This window comes from Nesoenas mayeri, assembly GCF_963082525.1.
Source record: "Nesoenas mayeri genome assembly, chromosome: 5".
NCBI classification, from domain to species: Eukaryota; Metazoa; Chordata; class Aves; order Columbiformes; family Columbidae; genus Nesoenas; species Nesoenas mayeri.
The window spans coordinates 67,562,586-67,588,788 of NC_137548.1; the positions used below are offsets into that span (position 1 = coordinate 67,562,586).

At 65.4% G+C, this 26,203-nt stretch overlaps 4 protein-coding genes across 6 annotated transcripts; 1 reads left to right on the top strand and 3 right to left on the bottom strand.

The window, feature by feature from the left end:
* Positions 1-622: 622 nt before the first annotated feature.
* Positions 623-9,911, top strand: SSH3 (slingshot protein phosphatase 3; the record flags this gene model as incomplete). Its single annotated transcript, XM_080345815.1, has 16 exons — positions 623-673; positions 1,474-1,511; positions 1,693-1,858; positions 2,596-2,714; positions 2,779-2,850; positions 2,984-3,049; positions 3,669-3,857; positions 4,426-4,519; positions 4,590-4,718; positions 4,791-4,837; positions 5,417-5,563; positions 6,329-6,529; positions 7,037-7,283; positions 7,355-8,959; positions 9,140-9,175; positions 9,781-9,911. 14 exons carry the CDS (start codon positions 623-625, stop codon positions 7,541-7,543), a joined length of 1,755 nt encoding a protein of 584 aa, XP_080201941.1. The 3' UTR covers positions 7,544-8,959; positions 9,140-9,175; positions 9,781-9,911.
* A 433-nt stretch (positions 9,912-10,344) lies between these two features.
* Positions 10,345-11,552, bottom strand: POLD4 (DNA polymerase delta 4, accessory subunit). 3 transcript variants are annotated; one of them, XM_080345820.1, is made up of 4 exons: positions 11,424-11,552; positions 10,784-10,989; positions 10,605-10,716; positions 10,345-10,495 (listed from the first exon to the last, which is right to left on the bottom strand). In XM_080345820.1, the coding sequence occupies exons 2-4, from the start codon at positions 10,983-10,985 to the stop codon at positions 10,471-10,473; spliced, it is 339 nt and encodes a 112-aa protein (XP_080201946.1). In that variant the 5' UTR covers positions 10,986-10,989; positions 11,424-11,552; the 3' UTR covers positions 10,345-10,470. The 3 variants fall into 3 exon arrangements, with proteins under 3 accessions (XP_080201946.1, XP_080201945.1, XP_080201944.1); XM_080345819.1 differs by having other exon boundaries at positions 11,375-11,424; XM_080345818.1 differs by lacking the exon at positions 11,424-11,552 and adding an exon at positions 11,335-11,364.
* A 61-nt stretch (positions 11,553-11,613) lies between these two features.
* Positions 11,614-14,212, bottom strand: LOC308041253 (glycine N-acyltransferase-like protein 3). Its single transcript, XM_080345817.1, has 6 exons — positions 14,171-14,212; positions 13,979-14,073; positions 13,225-13,332; positions 13,024-13,144; positions 12,314-12,434; positions 11,614-12,242 (listed from the first exon to the last, which is right to left on the bottom strand). The coding sequence occupies exons 2-6, from the start codon at positions 14,054-14,056 to the stop codon at positions 11,822-11,824; spliced, it is 849 nt and encodes a 282-aa protein (XP_080201943.1). The 5' UTR covers positions 14,057-14,073; positions 14,171-14,212; the 3' UTR covers positions 11,614-11,821.
* A 1,575-nt stretch (positions 14,213-15,787) lies between these two features.
* CLCF1 (cardiotrophin like cytokine factor 1) lies at positions 15,788-24,675 on the bottom strand (the record flags this gene model as incomplete). Its single annotated transcript, XM_080345229.1, has 3 exons — positions 15,788-16,282; positions 18,454-18,620; positions 24,648-24,675. 3 exons carry the CDS (start codon positions 24,673-24,675, stop codon positions 15,788-15,790), a joined length of 690 nt encoding a protein of 229 aa, XP_080201355.1.
* Positions 24,676-26,203: the final 1,528 nt, after the last annotated feature.

A 26,203-nucleotide genomic window follows, 5' to 3' on the forward strand; every position in this document is an offset into this window, starting at 1 on the left:
GGAGGGACCTCAGATGTATGTACATATACATATACATATATATATATATATATATCTACACGGATGTGTGCAGACTGCTGGGGAACTGGATGAGGGGGTCCTGCATGCTGGGGACCCTCAAGGGGTTCCCATCTGCTGTGGACTTGGGTGGGGGGTGGTCCCAGGTGCTCGGGAGTTCCCACCTGCTGGGGACCAGGGCAGAGGCGGGGTCTGGGTGCTGGGGACCCTCGGGGGGTTCCTGCCTGCTGGGTAGTTGGGGAGGGGGGGTACTAGAGACCTTCGGGGGGTTTCTGCTTGCTTGGGACCTGGGCGGGGGGTCCCAGATGCTGGGGACCCTCGGGGGGGTTCCCACCTACTGCGGATCTGGGTGGGGGGAAGTCCCCAGATGCTGGGGGGTGCATTCTGGGCGGTCCCGGAGCAACGCGCATTTGGGTTCCGGGGAAGCCCGCCGAGGGTCCCACTCCCAGGGAGGGACGTCTGGGGGTTCCCCCTCCGGTGCTTCCGGTGGTTCCGGGGGGGAACGCTCCCGCTGCAGCCCGTGCCGTGCCCGGGGCCGTGCCCGTGCCCGTTCCCGTCCGGGCGGGGCAGCGGCGGCGGCGCTTCCTGGTGCGGCGGGCGGGGGATGGCGCTGGTCACGGTGCGGCGGGCGGCGGGTTCCGCCGGGGACCCCGCGGTGAGTTCAGGACGGGGCTGGGATGGGGACACCCCGGCGGCGGACGCAGAGCCGGCCCTGGGGCCACCGGGTGCTGCCGGGACGGGGAGCGGGGGCGGGCGGGCGGTCCCGGTTCGCCCGGGTGCTGCCGGTAGAAAGCGCGGCCGCCCCGGGGGCTCCCGGCGGGGGGACACGGACTGTCCCGGCGGGGGGACACGGGCTGTCCCGGCGGCTCCCAGCGCGGTGGGGAAAGGCTGCGCCGGTCGTTCCCCGGTGCGGGTTGATCCCGATGCCTCCCGGTGGGAGGTTGCGGGGAGCCCAGTTGCTCCCAGCACACGTTGGGGTCTCCCCTGCTGCCGGTTGCCCCGTAGTTGGCGGGTGGTGGGTGTAGGTGGGGGGAGCAGTTGTCACCAGTTGCTCCCAGTGTCCCCAGTGCTCTCGGTGTGTCCCAGTGGCTCCAAGTGCCTCTGCCCCCCCCTTTCCAGGAACCACTGGGCCTTCAGGGTTCCCAGCCCCATGTGTGTCCCCTGTTGGGGGCAGCGCCCACCCTGCGGGGGATACGTGGGGACAGCACCCCTCTGGCATCCCAGGGCTGGTCCCCAAGGATCTGCCTCCCCCGTGGGAGCCCCCCCAAGGGGCCCCCTGCTCCCCACAGGCCCTGCCAATGCCCCGTGCTGCCGGGGGGGTGAGTTTGGCAGGATGTTGCTGGCCCACGGTGCCAGGTGGGATGTGCCACGGGGGTGTTTGCCAGCCCCCCCGAGCATGGTCTGTGCCGTGGGTCATGCTCCCCTGGGGGCATTGCCCCCCACCATGCTTTGCAGAAGGAAGATGCGCCCAGACGCCATCAGCTGCAGCGGCGGTGAGAAGGGGCTCCAAAGCCACAGGACAGGGGACACGGGTCCCTGGGGTGGGAAGGGGACACAACTGCCCCCGAGGAACATTTCCTCCCCACATGGTCCCCCAGGCTATCCCAGCCACGAGGGCTGGGTCCTGCCATGTGCTGGGCCCCACGTGTCGCTCAGGACCCTCCTGCCCCCCAGGCAGAGCTTTGTCATGGTCAAGGGCGCTGCCCTGCTGCTGCCCGCCGAGGAGCTGCTGGTGGCCGAGCCCCCCCCGGCTGTGTCCCCCGGCCAGGCCCCAGGGCAGCAGGAGCAGCACCTGCAGCTCATGATGCAGCTGCTGCGTCCCCAGGACGCCATCCGGCTGGTAGGACATGGACACCCCCCGGGACAGGGGTGGGGATGGTCACAGGGCTGGTGACCATGACAGCAATGGGATGGAGGCGAGATGGGGACAGCAAAAGAGGTGGGATGGGAAGGGGGTGAGGGCAGGATGGAGATGGGGAGAGGGATGGGGAAGAGATGGGCATGGGAAGGGGACATGGATGGGGATGGGTTGGGGTGGGATGGGGACAGGATGGGAATAGGGACAAGGGTGGGGAAGGGGTGGGGGTGGGATGGGGATGAGGATGGGGACAGGATGGAGATGGGGTCAGGATGAGGATGGGATAGGACAGGAGGGGATTGGGATGGGACGGAATGGGGATGGGGACAGGAAGGGTATGGGAATGAGATATGGAGGGGGACAGGATAGGGATGGGATGGGACAGGGTGGGGTGAGATGGGTTGGGGATGTGGATGGGACAGGATGGGATGGGATGGGACAATATGGGATGGGTTGGGGATGGAGATGGGATAGGGATGGGATGGGACAGGGTGGGATGGGGACGGGATGGGGATAGGATGGGACAGGATGGGGATGTGATGGGGTGGGATGGAGATGGGATGGGGATAGGATGGGACAGGATGGGGATGGGATATGTCCCAACCTGACCCCCGTGTGCATGATGCTTCCCCCTGGCACTGGGAGCACTGGGGTGCCAGATCCTGCAGTGCTGCCCCTGGGGGTGCAGGGGACACCCCTCATGCCCCCCGCACTTCCAGGCGGTGCGGCTGGAGTCGGCGCGGCCGCGGCGGGTGCGGTACCTGCTGGTGGTTCGGCCCGAGGAGGAGGGAGCCGAGGGGCAAACGGCGCTGCTGGGCGTGGACTTCGCCCATGAGGGGTGAGTGGGGCGTGGGGGGGGACATGGGGGGGCTGCCACCCCTCCTGACCTCTGCCTGCCCCAGGGCCACCCACTGCACCCTGGGCATGGTGCTGCCCCTCTGGAGCGACACCCAGGTCTTCCTCGACGGCGATGGGTAAGGGGTAGGCGGGGCTTCTGGGAAGGGGAGGGGCTTATGAGGGTGGGGCTCGCAGGATTGGGTGGGGTCTGTGGGGAGGGGTGGGTCCGGGGTGCTCACCCCAACCCACGTGTCTCCTCGTGGTGCCCAGCGGGTTCAGCGTGACATCAGGGGGACAGACACGCATCTTCAAGCCCATCTCTGTCCAGACCATGTGGTGAGAGAAGCCTGGGCGTGTCTGTGGGCTTGGGGACGTGGGGACCACCATGGCCATGGGGGATGTGGGCACCTCCATGGGCATGGGGGATATGGGCACTACTGTGGGCACAGGGGGTGTGGGCACCTCTGTGAGCGTGTGGGATGTGGGCACCACCATGGCCATGGGGGATGTGGGCACCTCTGTGGACAAGGAGGACATGGGCACCACTGTGGGTGTGGGGGTCACGGGTACCACCACAGTCATGGGGAACGTGGGCACCACCGTGACCACGGGGGACATGGACACTGCTGTGGGCATGGAGGACATGGTCACTGCCATGAGCGTGGAGGATCTCAGTGCCACCATGGGGGACATGGGTGCCACCATGGGCAGGGCTGAAGTGCCACCACCATGGGCACAGCCAGGACACAGACACACGGGCACTGCCATGGGAACGGGGACATGGAGTGAGTTTGGGCACAGTCACCCAGCCATGCCCACAGGCTGTGCCCACTCAGGAGAGGGCAGGCAGCACCCAAATTCTGGGGGAAGCCAAACCAGGTGTCTGGGGTGCCCTGAACGCGGCACAGGGGAGGGGCCGCGGTGCGGGGCGGCGTTGGCAGGTGCTGTGCGGCAGGGCCGTGCTGCAGGAGCTGCACCGAGCCTGCGAGGACGCGTCCCGGGGCGGGCACATCCCCGGCGGGCCGGCACTGGCCTGGGCCCGCGGCTACGCGGCGGCGCTGAGCTCGGAGCAGAGCTGCCTCAACGAGTGGCTGGCCATGGCCGACCTGGAGTCCGTGCGCCCCTCCTCACCCCCGACCCAGCGGTATGCCCCGCCCTCCTGCCCCGCCCTCCTGCTGGCCAATCAGCACTGCTCCTGGGCTGCGGGAGCCTCGGGGTGGGGCAGGGGGCGGGGCTTGTGGTAAAGGCGTGGAGCGAGTGAGTGGGGCTGCGAGGGTGGGGTTGTGAGGGTGGGGCTCTGCTTTGAGGGAGGGGCTTGTGGTTAAGGGGTGGAGCGATTGGGTGGGGCTGCAAGGGTGGGATTGTGAGGGCGGGGCTCTACTTTGAGGGAGGGGCTTGTGGTAAAGGGGTGGAGTGATTGGATGGGGCTGCAAAGGTGGGGTTGTGAGGGTGGGGCTTGTGCTAAAGGGGTGGAGCAATTGGTTGGGGCTGTGAGGGTGGGGCTTGTGCTAAGGGGCGGGGTCTGGGGTCAGGGTGTGGCTAATGGAGGAGGTGGGGATTGGATGATAGGAAGAGCTTAAAGGAACTGGGAGGAGCTTAAAGTAAATGGGTGGAGCTTTCAGTCTGGGAGGCGGAGCTTGTGCTTGGGTGGGGTTTGGGCATGGAGGAGGCGGGGCCGGGGCAGGTGGGTGACGCGGTGACACGGGCACCAGGCCGGCGACGCCGGAGCTGTCGGAGCAGGTGGTGCGGGCGCTGCTGCGGGACGTGATGGCCAGCGCTGACCTGGAGAGCGTCACCTCCAAGGAGGTGGGTGACACCAGGCAGGGGAGGGGACAGGTGGGGACGGGGACATCCCTCACCCCACGGCGGTGCCCAGGTGCGGCAGGAGCTGGAGCGGCGCACGGGGCACAGCCTGGCCCAGCACAAGGATTTCATCGACAACGAGATGCTGCTGGTGCTGGCGCAGATGGACCGGCCCTCCCGCGTCTTCCCGCACCTCTACCTGGTGGGCAGTGGGACGGGCGGGGCGGGCAGGGCGGGCGGGGTGTCCCCAGCCCTCACCACTGCCACCACGCAGGGCTCCGAGTGGAACGCAGCCAACCTGGAGGAGCTGCAGCAGAACCGGTGAGCGTGGGGTGGCAGGAGGTCATCTGGGGTGTCACCATGGGGTGGCACAGGGACATCGTGGGGTGTCACGGTGGGGTGATGTGGTATCACAACAGGGTTGCATGGAGTCATCTGGGGTGTCATGGTGGGGTGGGAGTAGTGACGTCACGGGGTGTCACAGTGTGTGGAACAGGGTCATCATGAGGTGTCATGGTGAGGTGGGTATGGGATCATGTGGGGTGTCATGGTGGGATGGGCACAGGGTCGTCACGGGGGGCACAGGGTCATCTGGAATGTCTCACTTCCATAGGCACAGGGCTGTCATGGAGTGTCATGGTGGGGTGGGCACAGGGTCATCAAGGGGTGTCATGTTGGTGCAGTACGAGGTCATCATGAGATGGCCTGGGGAGGTGGGCATGGGGTCATCATGGGACACCCGTTGTGGTGGGTGTGGGCTCTTCGTAGGTCACCCAGCAAGGTGGGCATAGGGTCATCACGGGACACTTGGCAAGGTGGGCTGTGGCACCATGATGGGGTGGTGACAGGCAGAGCCCCAACCCTGCCAGCCTCCCATGCCCCCTGCCTGTGTCACCGCAGTGTCACCCACATCCTGAACGTGGCGCGGGAGATCGACAACTTCTTCCCGGCGCTGTTCACCTACATGAACGTGCGGGTGTACGACGAGGAGACTGCCCAGCTGCTGCCCCACTGGAACGACACCTTCCTCTTCCTCTCCCGTGTCCGGTCAGTGGGGCCAGGGCAGCCCAGGGGCATGGGGACACGGTGGGGCACGGGCCACTGGGGACACACGAGGGGGACACGGGGCCTGGGGGGCACAGAGGGGCAGGAGCCAGAGGGGGGGATGTGGGTCAGGGTATCTGGGAGGTGGGGGCATGGGGGGGCATCTTGATGACTGTGCTGAGAGCCATTGGGTACTGGGAACACTGGGAGCTGGGGAACTCCGGGGTATTGAGTCTCTGTGGACACTGGGATACCTGGGGACCAGGACACCTTGGGCTGTGGGGTCCTTGGGGACATGGGGAGTCCTGGGACACTGATGCACGGGAGGTGGGGGTTCCTGAGGCTCGGGGGCCCTGGGGACACCAGAGTGAGTGGGAACACATGGGGAGCCCTGGGGACATGGGGAGCACTGGGGTACTGATGCACTTGTGACAGGGGAGCCCTGGGGCAGGGGTCCTTGGGGACATGGGGAGCCCTGGGGACATATGGAGCTCTGGAGCACTGATTGCCAAGGGACTTGGGGAGTCCTGGGGACAGGGGGTACCTGGGGACACGGGGACCCCTGGGACACTGATGGACTTGGGACAGGGGAGCCCTGGGGCAGGGGGTTCCTGGGGACATGAGGAGCCCAGGGGTCAGGGCAGCATGTGAGCAGGGGGTCCCTCAGGACAGTGGTGCCCCTGAGGCAGGGGGGCCCCGGGGACACCGTGGTGTCTGGGGACATGCGGGGACCCCCGGGCTCTGCGTGCCAGCCATCGGGTGCCGCAGGGCCAGCGGGGGCCGGGCGCTGGTGCACTGCCGCATGGGGCTGAGCCGCTCGGCCGCCACGGTGCTGGCCTACGCCATGAAGGAGTTCGGCTGGTCCCTGGAGCGGGCGCTGCGGCACGTCCGGCACTGCCGCCCCGGCGTCCTGCCCAACCCCGGCTTCATGCGCCAGCTCGACTTCTACCAGGGCATCCTGCACGCCAGGTGGGCGGGGCGAGCGGCGGGACACGCCCCGTGGGTGGGGCTTTGTGTAGCCACACCCCTTCAGGAATGAGGCAGGGCATGTAGTGACCGCTCCCCCTTGGGCAGGGTGGGTGGAGCCTGACATGGCCACGCTCCTTGGGCATGGTGGGTGGGGGTTAACATGACCACACCCCTAATGCACGGGGTGGGTGGAGCTCCTATGGCCACACCCTGCTGGGCAGGGCGGGGTCTGCTTTGACCATGACAGAGTGGGTGGAGCCTGACATGGCCACGCCCAACTTTGTGCAGGGTGGGTGGGTGTTTTCCTGGCCACGCCCCTCGCGTGTGAGTGGGGTGGGTGGGTGGGACTTCGATGGCCACGCCCTGATGGGTGGGGCCGGGTGCCCTGCCTTCTTACCATGTCTGTAGAGGCGGAGCCTGCGGGAGCCCCGCCCTGACACCGAGGGGCGTGGCTCCCACGTGGGGCGGGGCAGGGCGTGGCCAGCCGGTGACACAGGTGTGTGGCAGCCGGCACAGCAGCCTGTGGGAGCCCAAAGCGGCGGATCGGCCGCCCCAGCCCGAGGAGACACCCCCGGGGGATGAGGGGGGCCTGTCCTCGGCCCCCTCCCCGCAGCCCCCCGAGGAGCCGAGCGGGCCGGGGCTGCTGGGGGCCTCTCGGCGCCCCCGCATCTCCCTGTGCGCCGTCATGCGGAGCATCAGCCAGCTGGAGTCCCCGGAACCTCCCGGGCTGCCGGGGGAGCCCCTGGCCGGGGAGGTGAGTGCGGGGCTGGGGGGTCCGGGCTGCGGGGCCGCGGCGCTGCTTGACCCCCCCTTCCCCTCCCGCAGATGTTCGCGGCCGCGGAGGCACCGGGGGTCCCGGACGGGGACACCCCCCCGGGGCACCGACCGTCCTCCCGGCCCCGCCGCGTGGTGCGCCAGGCCAGCCTGGACGGCGGCCCCGCCCCCGACCACGCCCCCGTGGATGGCCACGCCCCACCCGCCACCTGTGAGCCCACCCCACCCCCCGCCCCCTAACCCGAGCGGGGGAATGGGGCACAGCCACCCCACTGCCATGGCACCTGGGGAAGGGGCGGGGCCAGGAAGCCGCCCCGCCCCAGCGCCCACACGCTGCCTGCACTTTTGGGGGACGGAGGTGGCTCTGCCTCATCCCCCCCACGCACAGGGACCGCACTGCCACCCCTCACTGAGAATAAAGACTAGAAACTGCCGCCCCTGGTGCGGGTGCCATGCTCCTTGCCGTCAGTAGGGGCCAGAGTGAACACAGAGGCTGCAAGGCTGGCTCCTGTGCGCGGAATGGGGAGCGGGGTGTAACCCGGGGCGGGGGTGCCGGTGCCCGCCCCACCGCGAACCGGCAGAACGAGGCTCCGCCGCCATCTCGCGCGGTGGGCGGGGCAACGGGGAGGGAACTACAACTCCCAGCGGCCCTTGCGCGCCGGGCGATGCGGGGCGCATGCGCACAGGGCTCCTCCCTGGATGCCGTGGGAACCGGCCGCGGATCTAGCGCGCCGGGTGGGCTCAGAGTTGTGGTGGATGGAGTTAATTCCAGCCGGTGCCCGGTCACGGGGGCTGTGACCGTGACCGTCACCGTCCCCCTGCGCTGGACACTGGGGAGGCCAACCCCCAAATCCTGGCGTCAGTTCTGGGCTCCTCACACCAAGAAAGTCCTTGAGGTGCTGAGTGGAGAGAAGGGAACGGAGCTGGTGAGGGGCTGGAGCACACGGGTGATGGAGCGACTGAGAGACCTGGAGGTTCAGCTGGAGAACAGGAGCTGAGGGGAGACCTTCTGATCTCTGAACTGCCTGAAAGGAGCTTGGAGCCAGGGGGTTCGGGCTCTGCTCCCCAGGAACAAGCGCCAGGAGCAGAGGAAACGGCCTCAAGTTGCACCAGGGGAGGGTGAGGTTGATTTTAGGAACAACTCCTTCCCCAAAGGGCTGTGGGGCATTGAACAGGCTGCCCAGGGCAGTGCTGGAGTCACCATCCCTGGAGGGCTGGACAGACGGACATGAGGTTCTCAGGACATGGGGCAGTGCCAGGATGGGTCACAGAAAATGGTTGGAAACTGCTTATCTAGAAGTGCTGGCTCAGACTGCAGGCTGAACTTCGGAACTTTCTGCCTCGATAAGCAAAAAAAGGCCTCAGAGCTGGTTCAAGCTACTAGATAAGGGGAGCTGTGGATCATCAACGCAAGCTGTAACCCTGCAGATAAGCAAAGGAACGGAACCGCGCGTCTGACGGGAGAAGAGAAACAGAAGAAGGTTTTGGTTATCGCCAAAGACTTGTGTTTTTCTCCCCAGCTGGAGATGCAAAATAAAAACGGAGGGTCAGGACTTAGACTGAGGTCTAGTCTGATCAGTAAAAAAGACCAAACATCTACCCGCAGAGATAAGAAATGTCTCGCTCGATGAAAAGGAAGGGATCCAATGAAGAACAGTGAGACCCCAGCCCCCAATTTTACCACTGGCACGAACTAACACACGAGGGGTGGGAAGCTCAGATTGTGGGGTGTAATTGCCCAGTGTTTTTTTTGGGGGGTGGGAGGGTGTCCCTCATCCGGAGGCACCTCCTTGACCTGCTCTGTGCTGTACATTATAAATTGTTTACTTATTTTAGGATAATTTCTGGAATCCATGCCTGAGTACCCGTATGGTGAGTGGGACCAGTGCTGCGGGCGGCCCCCCCACCCCATTCCACCTGCCCCCCCAAACTCAGCCACATTTCTGATGGATCCAGCCCTCCACCGCTCGATTGCAGGCTTGGGATAGAACCGATTTATTTTATTGATGAAGCAACAAGCTGCTAGAGAGCAAATAAATCAATAACCTAAATAATTAACAAACACGTGCTATTAGTAACTCCTGATTAAATGATTCTGAACACAGCAAAGCTACTAATTAGGGCTATTAATCTTACGAATCGCACAGGACTGCTGTGGAACGGCAGCTCTGTCACTCTCCCCACCGCCACTGGGAGGAAGGTCCCATTGGAGCCCCCATAGCCTGGGGGCTGTGCCTGCCAGACCTGGCACTACAATCCGCAGCCATCTGCACCCGAATATCAGAAAATCCCCCTTGTGCTTACGTTTACCCAATTTTCTACTTTATTCTCAATTTTTTTCCATTTCTGGGCCCTTTTTGCTACTTTTCCACCTTCCTTTCTCCGCCCAAATAACCTGCTCCTAATTCCTTTTTCTCCACGGGTCGCAGTTTTGTTTTGTCCGTACTCAAACTCAATGTTTTTGCTCTTACTACCAGGTAACCTCAGCTTTATACGGGATTCCTGGTGTGGCTACCAAGGAACTTTGCTCATGTCCACCCACCCCTTTTCTCCCAAGCCACGGGGGGCATCGGGTGCCTACCAGGGTGACACAGTCCATGTATGGAAGAGGAAAGCAGCAAAATCAGCCCGTTTTCCTCCCCACAACGGATTTGGAGAAGCAGAGAAATCCCTCCTGCAACTCACGGTGACGTGTGTCTGTGTGTCACCGGTGGGGACGATGGCTGACAACTGCTGCACTTTGTGCCACCCGTGGGGGTGTCATTGTGCAGACAGGTAAGGACACGCATGGGCACAGGGACACCTGGACTCCCCGCTGTCCCCCTTTGCCCCCCGCATGGTCCCAAAATGGGGCAGAGGGCATTGTGTGGGGACACTGTGGGGTGGCAAAGCCCCCAGGGGTGGCATTAAACTCTCTGTAACTGGAAAACCTGCCTGGCTCTCTCTTGGGGGGGGAAATACAAGCCCCTGCCCTTCCCCTACATCAGAGCTTCACCCCCCGTGCCGGGTACCCCCCAGACAGCAGGCGGCAGCCCCCCACCTTCACTCACACCAGCCTTTAATCCACCCAATGCCCCCCCGGGACACGGCACAGCTGCGGACAGGCCTGGGGGGCAACGGGCACAATGTCCCCCCTTTTTCCTCCCTCCGGCGTGGGGTGCAGCGGCTCAGAGCTCGTACTGGTACCACAGGCTGTGGGGCACAAGGTGGGGGTCAGTGGGCACCCAGTGCCCCCCAGCCCTGGTGGGGTGGGACAGAGGGATGCCAACAGGGCGGGGGGCACTGGGGGGGTTGCACCCACCTGTAGGTGACATCAGGGTTGTCCCCGTGCTCCAGGAGGGCGTCACGCACGTGTTTGGGGGGGTTCAGCCCCAGCGCCTGCGCCCGCTCCCAGCGCTGCAGGCGGGTGATACCTGCGGGGGGGGCAAGGTCAGCGGGGACCCGGGCAGAGGTTTAGGGGGGTCCGGGGGCGGCTCTCACCGGTGCAGGGCCCGTATTCCCACGCGAGGTCGAAGCCCCGCAGCATCTCCAGGAGCGCCTGGTCCGGGGCGGGCGTCGGGGGCTCCTCGGCGGGCGGGGGAGCGCGGCGCCGGGGCTGGGGACAGCGCTTGGCCTTGGACCTGCCCGGGGGTCGCCGCCGCCGCCGCGGGAAGGAGTCGGTGATGCGCCGGGGCTGCTCCATGGCCCTGCGGGACAGCGCGATGGGGACGGCGGCCCCGCGAACCGGCAGCGCGGCCGCCCCGCCCCTGGCGCTCGCCGGCCGGAAGCGGCGGGGCTGGGCTGCACCGGGGACCCGCCGCTGCCACCACCCCCCGGCGGTCCCCGGCACCCCCGGGTGCCCTGTCACCCCATGCCAGCGGTCCCCACCACCCTGGGCACTGTCACCCCACACACTGTCAACGTGCGGTGGTCCCTGTCACCCTGAGAACTGTCACCCCCCTGAGCTGTTTCCAGTACCCTGGGTACTGTCACCCCCAGGCTATGCTCGTCACCCGAAGCACTGTCGCCCCCCTCCCCGTTGTCCCCGTCACCTCCAGGCTGTCCCCGTCACCCCCATGAGCCGCAACTCACGCTGTGCCACCGCCACCCTCTGCCCCACGCTGCAATCTGGTGTCCCTACCTCCAGGAAGCACAGTGAGTGACCCACAGGCACTGTGCCTGTCCCCACCCCCAGCCGTGGTGACACCTACTTCGGGGGTGGGGGGGACATGGCAGGTGCCACCACTGCAGATTTGCCTGAGGCTTTTCTGCTCTCCCTTAGGGGAGCAAGAATAGCTTGTGGTGGCACAGAGGGACAGGGTGGCTCCCTGGGGATGCAGTTTTGTCCCTCAGCGGTGACACCAAAACAGGTCACGGCTGTAACAGCCAAACCAGGTGCAAGAAAACTGGTGCTGGAGGAAAACACAACCCTATAGCAGCTGCCGGAGAGTCCACTCTGCTTTTTTGGCTTGGCTTTATTTTTATTTCTTGTCCCACACCCCAGGGACTTCCCTACCCCACGGAGGTGACCGAGGAGACTCAGATGCCGGCGCTGCCCAGGCTGGGGTTGTGCAGGACGTAGTGGCAGAACCCTGGCAGCCGCTGGAAGCCCAGCTTGTTGTGCAGCTGCTGCATGGGCAGGTTGCCCGTGACCGTGAACCCAAAGCTGGGGTAGCCATGGGCCTGTGCCCGCCGAGCCGAGAGAATCATCACCGCCTGCATGTAGCCGCGCCGGCGATGGCTGGGCAGGGTGTAACCGTGCGTTCCCATCGCAAAATGGTTGGTAAGGGCCCAGGAGACGGGCTGCCCGGCCTTGTCCTGCAGGCAGAGGTTGGGGAAGAGCCGCAGCACCTCAGCCAGGTACTGCCGGCTGCGGTCATTCCTGCCGTACGGCCACGTCTCGTTCAGCAGATCCACGTGTGCTGGGCTCAGCGAGCCCACCCGCACGTCGGGGTCCAGCCTGTGGTGAGGGGCAGCTGTCAGTGGGCGCCGCGGGGGCTGCACGCACCGGGGTGCGGTCTGGGGGCTCACCGGGGCTCAGGCATGGAATTGCGGTCGGGGTGCATGTAGAAGTAGACGTTGGAAACGGCCACCTCGATGCCTTTGGTTCCCGCGATGTCTTGGGACACTGTGGGCACCCCGTCCTGCAGACCTGGAAGTGGTTCTGTCAGGGGGTCCCCCAGCATCCCATTCCTGCTCCGGGTCCCTCTTCTTTCTGACCGCAGCACACCAGCTGTGCCCTCCCCAGTGTCCCCAGGGGCTCCCACAACCCAGTCTCTATCCCCAGTAGCCCAATTCCTGCCTCCAGTGCCCCCCAGCACCCCAGTTCCTTCCACCACCAAGTCCAACCACAATGCTCCCAGTGCCACCCCAGGACGCTGCCCCTTGCTCCCCCATTAACCCCATTGCTGCTTCCAGTGCTCCCCAGCACCCCCAAGTCCAGCCCCAGTACTTCCCAGTGACAGGACCCATCAACCCCCTACCCCCAGTGCTCACCCCAGTGTTCCAAGTTGTGCCCCCAGTGCTCCCCAGTACACAAACACCTGCCTCCAGTGCTCCCCAGTTCCTTCCACCAGTACCTCCCAGTGCCTCCAGTTGCTTACTCCCTTGCCACCAAAAGCTCCCCCTCGTGTCCCACATGCCCAGTGCCGCCCAGCACCCCTGATTCCCACCCACAGCATGCCCATAATGTCACCCACTGCCCCGCAGTGTCCCCTAAGGCCCCCCCGTCTCCAGGCCACCGATGATGTAGAAGGCGCTGTCCCAGGGCAGACATCCAGGGGTCTCCAGCAGCGCCCGGTAGGCGCCCACGTCCCGGTAGAAAGCCGCCTGCATGCTCCTGTAGCAGTCATCCACCGGCACCTGCACGGCACCCACGGGTGCCTTGAGCCCCCCTGGCACACATCAGGTCACCGTGTCCCCCTCACATCTCCCATGGCCACCTTTCCACTGTGCCGTGTCAGCACAGCGCCAAAATCGGGCCACGAGTCCAAGGCGACCTCAAACTCCGCCGGGTTCCCCCGGTTGATGTTCATCACGGCCCCCAGGACCTGCGGGCAGAGGGGTCAGAGCTGAGGGTGCAGATTTGGGGGCCCCCATGACCCCCTGCCCTCACCTCTGCCCATGTGGCACAGTGGGGTGAAGGCAGCAGGGGCGTGGCCTAAGGCCAGGCTGCCCTTAAGTAGGTGCGGCTAATTGGGTGGGCGTGGCTTGAGCGTGCAGGAAGACTGGGATTGGCTACATTGCAGCCAGCCTGTGTTGGAGTCTCAGAGGGGATTGGCTGATTTGTATGGACCTAGAAGGGGATTGGCTGGCTCGGAACTAAGGTGGGCTGGGATTGGCTGGGGCAGAGTCCAAGTGGGCTGGGATTGGTGGGCTCGGAGCCAGAGGCTTGGGGGATGCCCGGGACCAGCTTGTCCTGGACTTGGGACACCCAGGGAGGGGGCTTGGCAGGGAGAGGTGACCCTGGGGTCCCCATCACCGGGGTGAAGAGACGGGGGTGACATTGGGGTCCCTGTGACAGCAAGGGGCAGGGGTGACAGTGAGGTCCCCATTGTGGCAAGGGGCAGGGGTGACAGTGAAGTCCCCATTGTGGCAAGGGGCAGGGGTGACAGTGGGGTTCCCATCGCGGGAAGGGACAGAGGTGACAGCGGGGGGTCATGGCAAGGGGCAGGGTGACGACAGGGTCCCTGTCACCGGCAGGGTCAGGGGCAGGCTCCTCCGCAGTATCGCCTCCAGGCGCTGCAGCTGGGCCGGGCACGTCAGGATCAGCATGGTCCTGCCGAGAGACCCTATGATAACAGGGAGACAGGACCCCCAGGTGGAGACCCCATCCCTGTCCCCATCCCCAGTAGAAGCCCCTCGGTCCCCAGTCCCCCAAGCACTCACCCTGGGGGGCGCAGTTTGGGTGCCTGGAGCCCGTGGGGCAGGCGGTGAGACCAGCAGGTTCCTGGTTCTGTGTGACAGGCGGTGACACTGGTGAGTCCTGTTACGGACCAGCGAGTGTCCCCTGCCCGGGGGGTGGCCCCATACGACGGTGTTGGGCAGGGTCCATCCTACTGGGCATGTGGCCAGCCCTGCCCCCCGGCAGCTTCCTGGGGATGTGAGCTCAGCAGGGACACCCTGTCCCGCCGCCACCAGCACCCCACGGCCCTGGTGTCACCGCTTGTCCCACGGATCACCGGTGTCACCTCCTGCCCCACATTCACGGGGCTCTGCTGATCCCAACGTGCCCAGGCCACCTGCAGTGACTGTCACCCTGCTGGCGACAGGGACCCCAGGGACACAGGAGGGAAACACCCCGACTCCCACACTGATCCGAGAGGCTGGGGCAGCTCCCCGTTCACTCTGACCCCTACTGATGGCGCCGCTGGCTCCGTGTGGCACGGGCAGGGCGCTGGAGAAAGGCTTTTATTCGTTCATACAAGAATAGATCTTCTGCAATAAATACCCCAATAAATAACATCTCCAATAAATAAACACGCATAGACGCAGCGGAACAGCGGCCCTGGGCCCCGCCCCCAGCCCCGCCCACTGCGACCCAGAGCCCCGCCCTCCCTGGGGGTTGCTGGGCAACCATCGGAGGGGCGGGGCTTGAGCATTGGGGGTGGAGCCTGCTGTAGGAAGGGGGCGGGGTTTGCTGCACAGTGGGCAGGGCTTATTGCCATCCGGGGAGAGGCGGAGCCTATTGCTCCTGGGGCGTGGCTTACTGCTGGGGGCAGGGCTTATTCCTATGCTCTGGGGGGATTGGTCCTTTTCAGGGTGGGCGGAGCCCTTGGGGTGGGGCTTATTGCTGCTGTGGCGCAAGGGGAGGAGGCTGTGCCCCCTGTAGCCCCACAGGTGTGGGGACAGCCCCGTGGGGACACAGGGCAGACAGGGGGGTGGGCACAGTCTGGCCGTGGGGACACCATGGTGGCACCACGCCCTGCCTCAATGCACAGTGAGGTGGCTTTGGTGGCACTTTGGGGTCAGGACCCCCAATTCTCAGGGCACGCTGGTGATGGAGAGGGGGCACGGGTGGCTTCGGTGGCACTTTGGGGTGAGGATCCCCGTCCCTTAAGGCACAGTGTGGTGACAGAGAGGATGTGAGGTGGCCATGGTGGCACTTTGGGGCCAGGAGCCCCATCCCTTAAGGCACAGTGTGGTGATGGTGGGGCTGTGGGGTGGCTTTGGTGGCAGTTTGGGGTCAGGGGCACCATCTCTCAAGGCACAGCAAGGTGACGATGAGGATATGGGATGGCTGTGGTGGCACTTTGGCGTCAGGAGCCCCAACTCTCAAGGCACAGTGTGGTGATGGAGAGGGGACGTGGGTGGCTTTGGTGGCACTTTGGGGTCAGAACCCCCATCCCTTAAGGCACTGTGATGACGGTGGGGATGCGGGGTGGCTTTGGTGGCACTTTGGGTCAGGAACCCCATCCCGCAAGGCACAGCGAGGTGGCGGAGGAGACACGTGGTGGCCCGTTGAGGTGAGGAGCCCCATCCCCATCTCGGTGAGGCGTGGGGACCTCAGAAGCCCCTCGCCTCCAGGCGCAACGTCACCACGGCGGGTGGCACCTTCTTCTTGAGCCGGTTGAAGTCCTTGGCCGAGCGCCACAGCCAGGTCTGCAGCTCCTTCAGCAACCAGAAATCATCCATCTTCTTGAGAAAGTCATTGGGTGCCACTGACGTACCGGGAGGTACCGAGGGTCCGGTGGGGCCAACGGGCAGCGGGTAACCCAAGGAGGACATGACGCCGGCGATGCTGAGGACCAGACCTTGGAGGCTGGAGCAGAAGTGGCCCAGGCGGTGCCGCAGCTCGGCCGTGCCCGCCTGCCCGTCCAGCGCCCGCAGGTAGCAGAGGAGCCGGCTGTACGCGCGGTAGTTGGCGGCCAAGCGGGCGTTGTCGGTCAACCCCCGCCACAAGTCCAGGTCCACCGTGGCGCTGGGGACGCGTTCGGTGGCACGTGCCAACCGCGGCGGGTTGAAGTCGGGTTCATTGAAAGGGGGGCCCAGGTAGTTCAGCTGGAAGGTATCATGGGGGACACTGAGGATGGGGCGGGGGTAGGGACTGTCCCCATTGTCCCCAGTGTCCACGGTCACCTGTTGTGTCCCCAGTTGCCATGCTCACCATGTCACCCACGTGCCAGGTCTCCATGTCCTCACGCCCTCCATCTCCCAGTCTCCATGTCACCCCTGTCCCACCTTTCAGTGTCCCCTATTTGGGCATGTCCCCCCCAGTCTCAGATCTCTCTCTTAGTGTCAGGAGGATGGAGCCAGGCTCTTCTGGTGATAACCAGTGACAGGACAAGGGGCAATGGGTGCAAACTGGAACACAGGAGGTTCCACTTAAATATGGGAAGAAACTTGTTGGGGTGAGGGTGGCAGAGCCTGGCCCAGGCTGCCCAGGGGGGTTGTGGAGTCTCCTTCTCTGCAGACATTCCAACCCGCCTGGACACCTTCCTGTGTAACCTCATCTGGGTGTTCCTGCTCCATGGGGGGATTGCACTGGATGAGCTTCCCAGGTCCCTTCCAACCCCTGACATTCTGGGATGCTGTGATTCTGTCACACCATGTCCCCCTGCCCATCATGTCGCGCTTCCCATTAGCATCCAGTCTCCATGTCCACCATGGATGCCCCAGGTCATCATGTCTCCCAGTCTGTGTCTGTCACATCCCAGGTCTCCATATCCCAAATCTGGATATGCCCAACACATCACAGGTCTCCCTGTCCCACCACACAACCCATCCCCAGTCTCCATATTGCCCTACTTGTGTCCCCCAGGTGACAACCCACCACATCCCATGTCCCCCAGGTGCCCATGCCCCCCATGTCCCCCAGGCAGACAATTCCCCCATGTCCCGCGTTCCCCAGGTGAACACACCCACCCACCATATCCCCCAGGTAGACATGTCCACTGTGCCCCAGGTCCCACGTCCTCTAGGTGAACATATCAAGTGACTGTGCCCCCCTCATCACTGCTTGGCACCCCACGTGCTGGCAGCACCAAGGGCACGTCGGGGCAGAGACAGAACCTCCATGTGAGCCGGTGCTGCCGGCGGGCAGGGACAGGCAGGTGCCTGCACCGCTGCCTGCACGCTGCCTGCACCCCGGGCCAGGGCGGCTCCCGGGCCCCTGCCCCCACTGATGAGACATTTCCTTGTCCCCCGGCGCGGGTGCAGCGGGGCAGGGGGGACACGCAGCCCCCGCGGGCACAGCTGGCACCGGGCGAGGGCAAACACGTCACCTGTATCTGCCGGACGTGTCAGGGCACACGCGTGTGCGAGGAGACCTGGGGGGGTGTGTAGGAACAGCGATGCACACACAGTTGCACGCCTATGTGCAGGCACAGCCATGTACACGTGCATCCAGGCACACTCGTGCACACACACACACACGTGTGTGTTTGCAGGCACACACTCCAGTGCACAGAAACACGTATGTACAGGCTTATGTATGTAGACACACTGATGCACACACGTATATGCAGATGTGCACGCAGCCACACCGATGCACACCTACATGTCTGTATAGGCACATGCATGCAGCTACTCTGTTGCACATGCATGTGTCTGTGTGGGCACACCAATACACACATGTACGTGCAGGTATGCGTGCAGCCACAACCATGCACACCTACGCACGTATGTGTAGGCACAGCAATGCGCATACATACATATGTGCAGGCTCACTGATGTACACGTGTGTGTGCAGGCACCCCAATGTGCACACATACATGTATGAGCAGGCACATCACTACACGCACACGCAGGCACATCAATGCGCACACAGACACGTGTGCAGCCACTAGGGCACACACCCATGTATGCAGACTCACTAATACACATAAACATGCACCAATGCACGCACACACATATGTGCAGGTACTCCAATGCACATGCACACGTGTGCACACGTGTATATGTGCAGGCAAATCAAGGCACACACACTCATGCACGCACACACACACACGTGCAGCCCCCATCACACCTCCGGTTTGCGCAGGTGCCCCCTGTCCCCTGTGCACACCCCCACCGTGTCCCCACCCGTGACAATGGGGTGGCCGTTCCCCTCCCTACAGCCACGTCCATCTTATGCCACTTCCCGGGGTGACCCTCACCACGGGACACACCAGACCCTGGTGTGATGGCCATGGGGGCGGGCAGGGGCAGTGTGGGTCACCCCCGGTACTCACGTAGGTGCCGGCGAGGGTGCGGAGCTGGTGCTCCAGGTAGCGGGTCAGGTCGTAGGTTTTCTGGATGGACTGGCCGGCGCCCAGCTCCTCGCTGCAGTTCAGGGCGGGCAGCGCCGGCAGGTTGCAGAGCGCGGCACACAGGAAGGTGAAGATCCCCCAAGAGTCTCCTGCGGGGGACACGGCACCTCAGGGGGGGTGACAAAGAGAGGGGACACCTCCTTCCACCCTTGGGCATGGGGTGACAGGGACACCCCGGCTGTGGGTAGGACCCCCTGGCACTGCCGAGCCCTCAGGGATCCCCCGCTGTGCCGCAACCATGGGGACACCCACCTGTGAGTGGGGAAACTGAGGCACGGAAGGCTCAAGGGGCACCCACACCTGCAACAGAGCTCAGCACCTTCCCCGGCACCGGGCGGCTCAGCATCCCCGTGGGCACAATGTCACCGTCACCAGGGACCCCTGCCTTGCGGCGCTGACCTCCCCGGCACCGCCGAGCCCGGGCTCCCCTCCCGTCCGCGGCTGCAGCAACAATCCTTTATATGGTCTGGAGCGAGCGCGGCTCGTTGGGCTCCCACCGGGACGGCGCGGCCGGGTTATATTTGGGCACGGGAACGCACCCACCATCAATGCCAGCGCTGCCAGCAGCCCCTGCCCCTCTGGGGACCCCCGGCCACCCCCATCCAGAGTCCCCAGGGAATGGGGGGGTGGGGACAGGGACCTCAAGGGGTGGCCGGGGCGTGGGGTGACCTTTGCCGAGGCTGCCGGAAAACCACCGGCCGGGTCCCCGTCATCGCCCCTGACGTCAGGGCGGCCTGACGAGCTCCGGCCTCGTTAGCCGGCGGTTCCGCAAAGGTCACGGCCGGCGGCCAGGGCGCTCCCGGCCAACTGGCACCTCTCGGCACGCCGGAGCCGGGCTTCCCGGCAACTCCCACCGCCGGCACAGCCCATCGGCGCGGGCAGCCCCCGCGCGGCCCCCGGGGAGGCTGGCGGGAGCCCCGTGGTGCCCTCACGCGTCACCGCTCCCCGTCACGAGCTTTGCAAGCCCGGGAGCAGCCAAGCGCCGGTGACGCATGAGGGTCCGCGGGGACACCCGGCTCTGGCCGTGACGGCTCAGCCACCGCGGTACCCGGCTGTCCCCGGCGCGGGGAAAGGCCCGGCTGCCGCCAGTGTGCAGGGGTGCACGTCACCCACGGGTGTGCGACACACTGTGCACACCTGCCGTGCACCCTGCGGGTGTGCAACACACGGTGCAGTTGTGCAGCGCATCACACGCGTGTGACGATGGACCATGCAGGCGCGAGACACCGTGCAAGTGTGCAATACAGTGTGTGAGCGTGTGACACATTGTGCATGTGTGTGACACACTGTGCAGGGACGGGATACAATGGACAGGTGTGCCATACGCCGTGCAGGAGTGTCAAGAACCACACAGGTGTGTGACACACCGTGCACATGTGGGATACGCTGTGCAAGCGTTTCGATGCACGTTGTGCAGGCATGTGACACACTCTGCATACGTGACACACCACAGAAGTGTGCAACACACCACGGAAGTGTGCAACACACCATGGAAGTGTGTAACACACCGTGCATGCATGACACACCACGTGTGACACACTGTGCATGCATGGCACACCGTGTACGTGTGCAACACACCGCGCACGTGACACAGCATGTGTGTGACACACTGTGCATGCATGGCACACCGTGTACGTGTGCAACACACTGCGCACATGACACAGCATGTGTGTGACACACTGTGCATGCATGGCACACCATGTACGTGTGCAACACACCATGCACGTGACACAGCATGTGTGTGACACACTGTGCATGCATGGCACACCGTGTACGTGTGCAACACACCATGCACGTGACACAGCATGTGTGTGACACACTGTGCATGCATGGCACACCGTGTACGTGTGCAACACACTGCGCACGTGACACAGCATGTGTGCGACACCCCATGCATGCACCATGCACCATGCAAGTGTGCAACACACCGTGCACACATGACACACCGCCCAATTTGCAACACGCCGTGCATACGCCTGATGCGGCACGCATGTGTGACGCACCGTGACGATGTGTGACGCACACGTGTGACACACGGCACATGCCGGCACACGCAGCCGTGCCCGGCGCTGGGCACGTCAGCCGCTTGCCCGTGGCCGTGCCGGTGCGTCCCGGTGCGTGGAGCGCGCTGCTGTCCTGCCTTGCGTGCGTGCAAGTGTGTGTGGGACGGGTGACGGGGCTTGGGGGGGCCCCTGCTGCGGTGACTCACCCGCCCCCGGGTGTTTGCTTTGGCCGAGCCCCGGCACCGCTGGGCTGGCCGGACCCTCGCCCGTCGCCGGCTCGAGTTTCCAGCGCGGGATTTACACCAGCCCTGGCCCGGCCGCTGCCAAACCAAACACAGCCGGGGGAGCGGGGCTGGGGGGTGCGGGGGGGCTGGGGCTGGACGGGAAGGGATGGGATGGAGCTGCCAGCAGCTCCTGGGCAGGTGTGGAGTGGAGGAGCATGAGGATGAGGAGGAGGGAGGAAGGGCATGGGGAGATGGGTGGCTGACGGCCGGGAGATGGTGGGATGTACCACCATGGCACAATGGTGACCCTGGCACAGACATGGCCATGGCACAACAGCGAGGGTGGCACAGCGGTGCTGGTGGCCATGGCACAGCGGTGGCACAGACGTGGCCGTGGTACAGCAGTGACGGTGGCCATGGCACAGTGCTGGGGAGGAGGGGGCGCGGGGCCGGCACGGCTGGATCCCGGTGACGTCGGAGAGGGAGAGCCCGAGGGTTTCAAAAGCGGCCCTGGAGCCCGGCCAGGATGCTCCCAGCCCACGTAAGCAGCGCACCGTGTGGCTGCCCCGGGGTCACCCGCTTGTCACTGGGTGGAGCCGGGGTGGCCGGGGACACCGGACACTCCATGGCACCCACGCTGCTGATGGCGGGTGGCGGGACACGCCATCAGTGCCACGAGCATCCCTCGCACACGTGGCAGCACGGACGTTGCTCACCCGCCTTTGTCTGCACACGCACGGAGCCACGGTCACGTCAGCGGGACCCCGATCCTCCCGCAAGACACCCACCCCCCCGGTGGCGCCGGTGGCCGGCGCTGGCCAGACCTCCCGGCGAGCGGCCGAGGCGGCGGCGCAGCCGCAGTGCCGGGTGAGCTGTTCCCCGGGCATGTTGTGGGCAGAGCCGCCGGGGTCAGCGCTGACCACAACCCGCCCCGGAGCCGCTTTCCCGAAACCCTCATGCAAAGCGGGGGCGGCGGCCGGGAAAAGGGGGGACCCTCGCACCAGAGCCCCCCACGGCCCCCGGCACCGCGGCGGGAGCCGCTGTATCTGATGGGCCGGTGTCCAACAGCCGGCGCGGCCCCGTCCCACCCGGCGGCCCCATCCCCACGCTCAGCCCGGGAGGTCCCACGGTCGCCAGACGTGACGGTGGCATCGAGGACAAAGTGGCCCTGTCTGCAGGCAGGGAGCGGGCAGCAGGCAGTGGCCGCCGTCCTGCAGCCCCATCGGCAGCGCTTAACCCTTCCCCGCATGCCACCATGGGGTGATTTCGAGGCACAAGGCGGCAGCCAGCCTGCGCCCACCACTCCGCGGGTCTGGGAGTGGGTGACACTCAAGGACAGACACCTCTGTGTCCCCAGACTGGTGGCATTTAACCCCACCACGGCTGGAGAGGTGACACTGTGCCGCAGCAGCTGCCCCGCGGGGATGCGAGGATGTTCACGCTCTGCGCCTGGACATCGGTGGTCACAGCCGTCCCCGAGCACTGATGGGAAGGACACGTGTGTCCTTGGTCCCTGACAGCAGCCACGGCCACTGCAGTGGGGTCCCCATCATCCCATCCTATCCCATCCCATCCCATCCCATCCCATCCCATCCCATCCCATCCCGTGGGACACCACCTGCCTGCTCCCACCCTGCACCTCCATCCTACCACTCTCCTGGCTCCCAGTGCCACCAAAAGCCATCAAAAGCCACCAAAACCGCCCAGCCCTGCCTGCAGCCCCTGCCTGTGGATCCCTGTGCCCCCACCACAGCGGGTGCCATGTCCCCATGTGGCTCCCGGTGACCGAAGCCACCGTGCTGGGTGCGTGTGGAACCGGGGAGCGGGTGGAGATGCCGGGGGGACCGTGGCCCCGCATCCCCCCCGCCCCGGCCGTGCCTGCGCTCGCAGCGCTGAGTGTTTACATCCTGTCTCCTCCGTGTGTTTATAAATGCGGCCGCGCACGGGAGACTCCAGCGAGGCCGTAATTAGCCCGGGCCTGGATTTCCCATCCAGCTCCAGCCAGAGGCATGATGGAAACACCCCCCCCCGCCGGTGAGGGGGGTGCAGGCCCCCTAATCCCAACCAGACCCCGGCACCCCGCACGCACAGCCAGCCCGCACGGGCACGGCACCCACCGCCACATCACGGAGCCGTGCAGCCCCTCAGACACACAGGCTGCCCCCTAAACACATGGGCAGCCCCCCCGGCACCGCTCTCAGGTGTTTCAACAGTGGGATGGTGGCACCAGGGGGAACCGAGAGCCAGAACGTGCTCCAGCGGAGCAGGAGACCCCGGTGCCAGCCCATGTGGCACGTCCCTCTCCATCCCCTGGCACCTCTGGACCCGTTGGCATCGCTGGCGTCTCCTGCCCAGAAGCCACCACCGTGCCCTGGGGACACTGCCTGGTCAGTGTGGGAACAACCTCTCTAGCGCTTGTTGGGGACAGCCGTGCCGACCCTCTGTCCCCCGGCACCCTGTGTCACCCACGTGCCACACACACCCTGGGGCCACGGCACAGGGATGTCCCGTCTGTGCTGGGACAAGCACATCCCCACGTGCCTTCTGGGGCGCCGGCGGTGGGCGAGGGACCACGGGCACCCCGTGCCGGGCAGCGAGGTGCCACCCCCGCGGCACAGGGGGACAGGCGCTGCCCCGGGGATCGGGCAGGTGGCAGCGGGGCCGGGAGGGTGATTTATGGAGCTCTGTGCCACTTAGCAGGGCATAAATCTCCCCCCAGCCCGGCCCTGTAAGCAAAAACCCTCCGCATTTCCCTTCGGAGGCTGCTCGCGGGCTGCGCCTAATGCAGCCCAGATGTGCGCCGCCACCGTGCCCTCGCTCAGCCTGCTAAATAGGCGCGGGGACACCGGGGCTGCTGAGTGTCCCCAAGCCCTGCTGGGGCAAATGGCAGGGCCAAGACCAGTCGGGGATGCCCCAAAACGGGGAGCAGGGCCGAGGCAGCCAAACTCTGGCCCCACAGCTCCGCTCTGCTGGGCTCAGCGTCCCCTTCCCTGCTCGTCCCAGCACCGGCAGAGCCCGGCTGTGCCACCGGGTCCCCAGGCACGTCCGGCAGCCCCGGTGGCAGGCGGGAAGGGCGAGAGGAAGGGGCGAGGGAGGCGACGGAGCCGCCGGGGATCCCGGCCTCGCTTTTCCGGTTCCCCGGCGCTCGCTCCGCTTTGCCCATCCTGCGTCACCGCCGGCACCGCGGGAGCCCGAGCCAAAGCCGGCACCGGCCTCGTGCCGCCCCGGCCCCGGTCCCACCGGCCGGGAGCCCCGGGGAGCCTCGCGGCGCCAACTGTTTGACCTTTTAAGGGTGTTTTCCAGCATTTTCGCCATCCTTTCCGGGTGAGAAGCCCCCGATCCCGGTGTGCCGTGGGGCCGGCCAGGCCCCCAACAGCCCCGGCTCTCCCGGGACCCCCGCGGCGGCTGCTGGGGCTGGGGGAACAAAGCCACGGTCACAGCCCCGGGGACGGTCCCCTCTGGAGAGCGACGTTTCCCCGGCACCCCGAAACCCCGCGGCAATCTCGGCCGCTCCAGAAGGGCGTTCCGAAGCAAACCCCAAAATCCAGCCCCGGGGCAGGAAAAAGAATTCTTCCTGCCACCCCCCCCCAAATCCCAGCGACTTTTCATTTCCCTCCCCTCTGTCAGTCCTGGGGTTTAATTCTCCGTGCTCAGCGGCGGTTCCCTCCCTGGTAATCACAAACATGCATGGAAAAGAGGGAACGAGAGAAAGGGAAGGAAAAAAACCTAGAGAGGGGAAAGTCTTAAATCAATCCCAAAGCCAGACAGACGTTTTAATCACATCAAATTAAAATCAGCAGTGGCTCGGAAAGGAAAGAACCCGTGGCAGGCAGAGCGCAGGCAGCCCCCCGCCCCGGCCCCGCCGGCAGCGCCAGCACCTCGGTCTTACCTGAGAGCTCCCCAGCAACATTTAGCATAGTCGGGGCGCAGGATGGGGTTGGGGGGGTTGAAGGTGCGGAGCGGGGGGCGAGAGGAACCCAAAACCCGGGGCTGTGGCTCCTGCTCCGCGCCCGAGCGGCCGAGCCCTGGCTCGCTTGCTCGCTTGCGCTCGCTCGGGGTTGGGTTTGGTTTTGGTTGTTCTTGTTTTCCTTTCTCCCTCCTCTCCCTGTTTGTTTTGGTTTGTGTTTGCTTGGGCGTTAGGTGGGAAAAATAAAGAAGAAGCAGCCCAAAAAGGCGTGCGGGTGGGGTGGGTTTTGGTGTGAGAGTGGACGGGTCGCACCACGCTCCGGCTGCCTCGCTCGCTGCCTTTCCCCCCTTCCACCTCCCTTGATTTGCTCTTTTGATTGGTGTCCAGGAATGCAGGAATAAAAAAAGCGAGCTCGCGTACACCCTCTCCAAGCTGCTGCTCCCTCCTTTGCCTCTTTTTTTTTCGAAATTCAAGTGTTAAGCAGAACCAGGTTGCTTTCAAGAATGTATTTGATGCAATTGTACACAAGAGCGGGCTCCATTCATTCCCTCCTTCTCCCCTGGCCTTCCTCCCCCCTTCCTCCTCCTCCTCCTCATCCCCGGGGTCCCGGCCGGGCAGAGCTGGGGAGGCTGGAGCCGAACCCCGCTGGGGAGGGATGGGAAGGGGGTCCCAGGGTAGGGACGGCTTGGGGGGACCCCCCGTTTTCTCCCTCCCTTCGCCCCGCGGCTCTGGCTCCCGTTCGGCTTTTGTTAGTGGCAGCGGAGGGGCCGGTGCGGGGTTTTTATTGAGGGGGGGTCTCCTACCTGCTCTCAGCTCCATGCGGGACAGACGCGGGGTCGGGGCGGTGGGTTCGCGGTTGGGGGGGTTCCCGGACAAACAGGCAACGGTCCCGCACACCGGCCCGGGACTGCGGCTCCCATTTGCCGGTCCGAGCCCCCTTCTCGCTGCGGCTGCTGCTGCTGCTTCTTTTCTCCTCCCGACGTGCAGAGCAGCCGCCGCCGCTCGCCGAGAGCCCGGTCCCCGGGGGGGTCCGGGGAGGGGGGGTCCGGGGAGGGGAACGGGGAGGGGGGGAGCGGGGCGAGGTGCGGCGGGGCGGCTGCTCTGACCGCCCCGCAGCGGGGGGGACACGCACACGGGGGGTGGTGAGGGGCGGGGGGTGCCAGCCTGACCCCCCCCTCCCCAACCCTCAAACCGCCCCCCCCCCCCGCCCCGGGGCTGGGGAGAGGTGGGAGCGGGGAGGGGCGGCCGGAGGGATGGGGAGGCGCGGAGACGGGCGGGCGGTGGGACAGACAGACAGACAGACATGCAGGCGGGGGGAGGATTGTCCTCGCCTCTCCTCTGCCACGGCCAAGCCCCCCCCTCCTCGGTAAAGACTCCCTGGGGACCCCCCATCCCCGCTCTCCGCCCCGGGAGCGCGGGGACCGGCAGCGCCGCCGTCCCGCCGGGGCGGCCCCGGGGCGGCAGGTGAGCGGCCGGGAGCGGCGGAGCGGGGACGGTGCCGGGGGGGTTGGGGCGGGGGGGCAGTGCGGCTGTGGGGG

What these genes read in the sequence shown, in the direction of transcription:
- POLD4 (XM_080345818.1), bottom strand. Translation starts at nt 11,360, where the DNA reads ATGGGGGTGACGGGGACAGCCTGGAG. An exon ending in GTGACGGGGACAGCCTGGAG is followed by an intron (nt 10,990 to 11,334) that starts GTGACGGGGACA and finishes GCTGTCCCGCAG; the next exon opens with GGCCATGGAGCAGCCCCGGC. An exon ending in GGAATACGGGCCCTGCACCG is followed by an intron (nt 10,717 to 10,783) that starts GTGAGAGCCGCC and finishes CCCCCCCCGCAG; the next exon opens with GTATCACCCGCCTGCAGCGC.
- LOC308041253 (XM_080345817.1), bottom strand. Translation starts at nt 14,056, where the DNA reads ATGCTGATCCTGACGTGCCCGGCCCAGCTGCAGCGCCTGGAGGCGATA. An exon ending in GCCTGCCCCTGACCCTGCCG is followed by an intron (nt 13,333 to 13,978) that starts GTGACAGGGACC and finishes CTCTGCCCGCAG; the next exon opens with GTCCTGGGGGCCGTGATGAA. An exon ending in TGACACGGCACAGTGGAAAG is followed by an intron (nt 13,145 to 13,224) that starts GTGGCCATGGGA and finishes GGTGCCGTGCAG; the next exon opens with GTGCCGGTGGATGACTGCTA.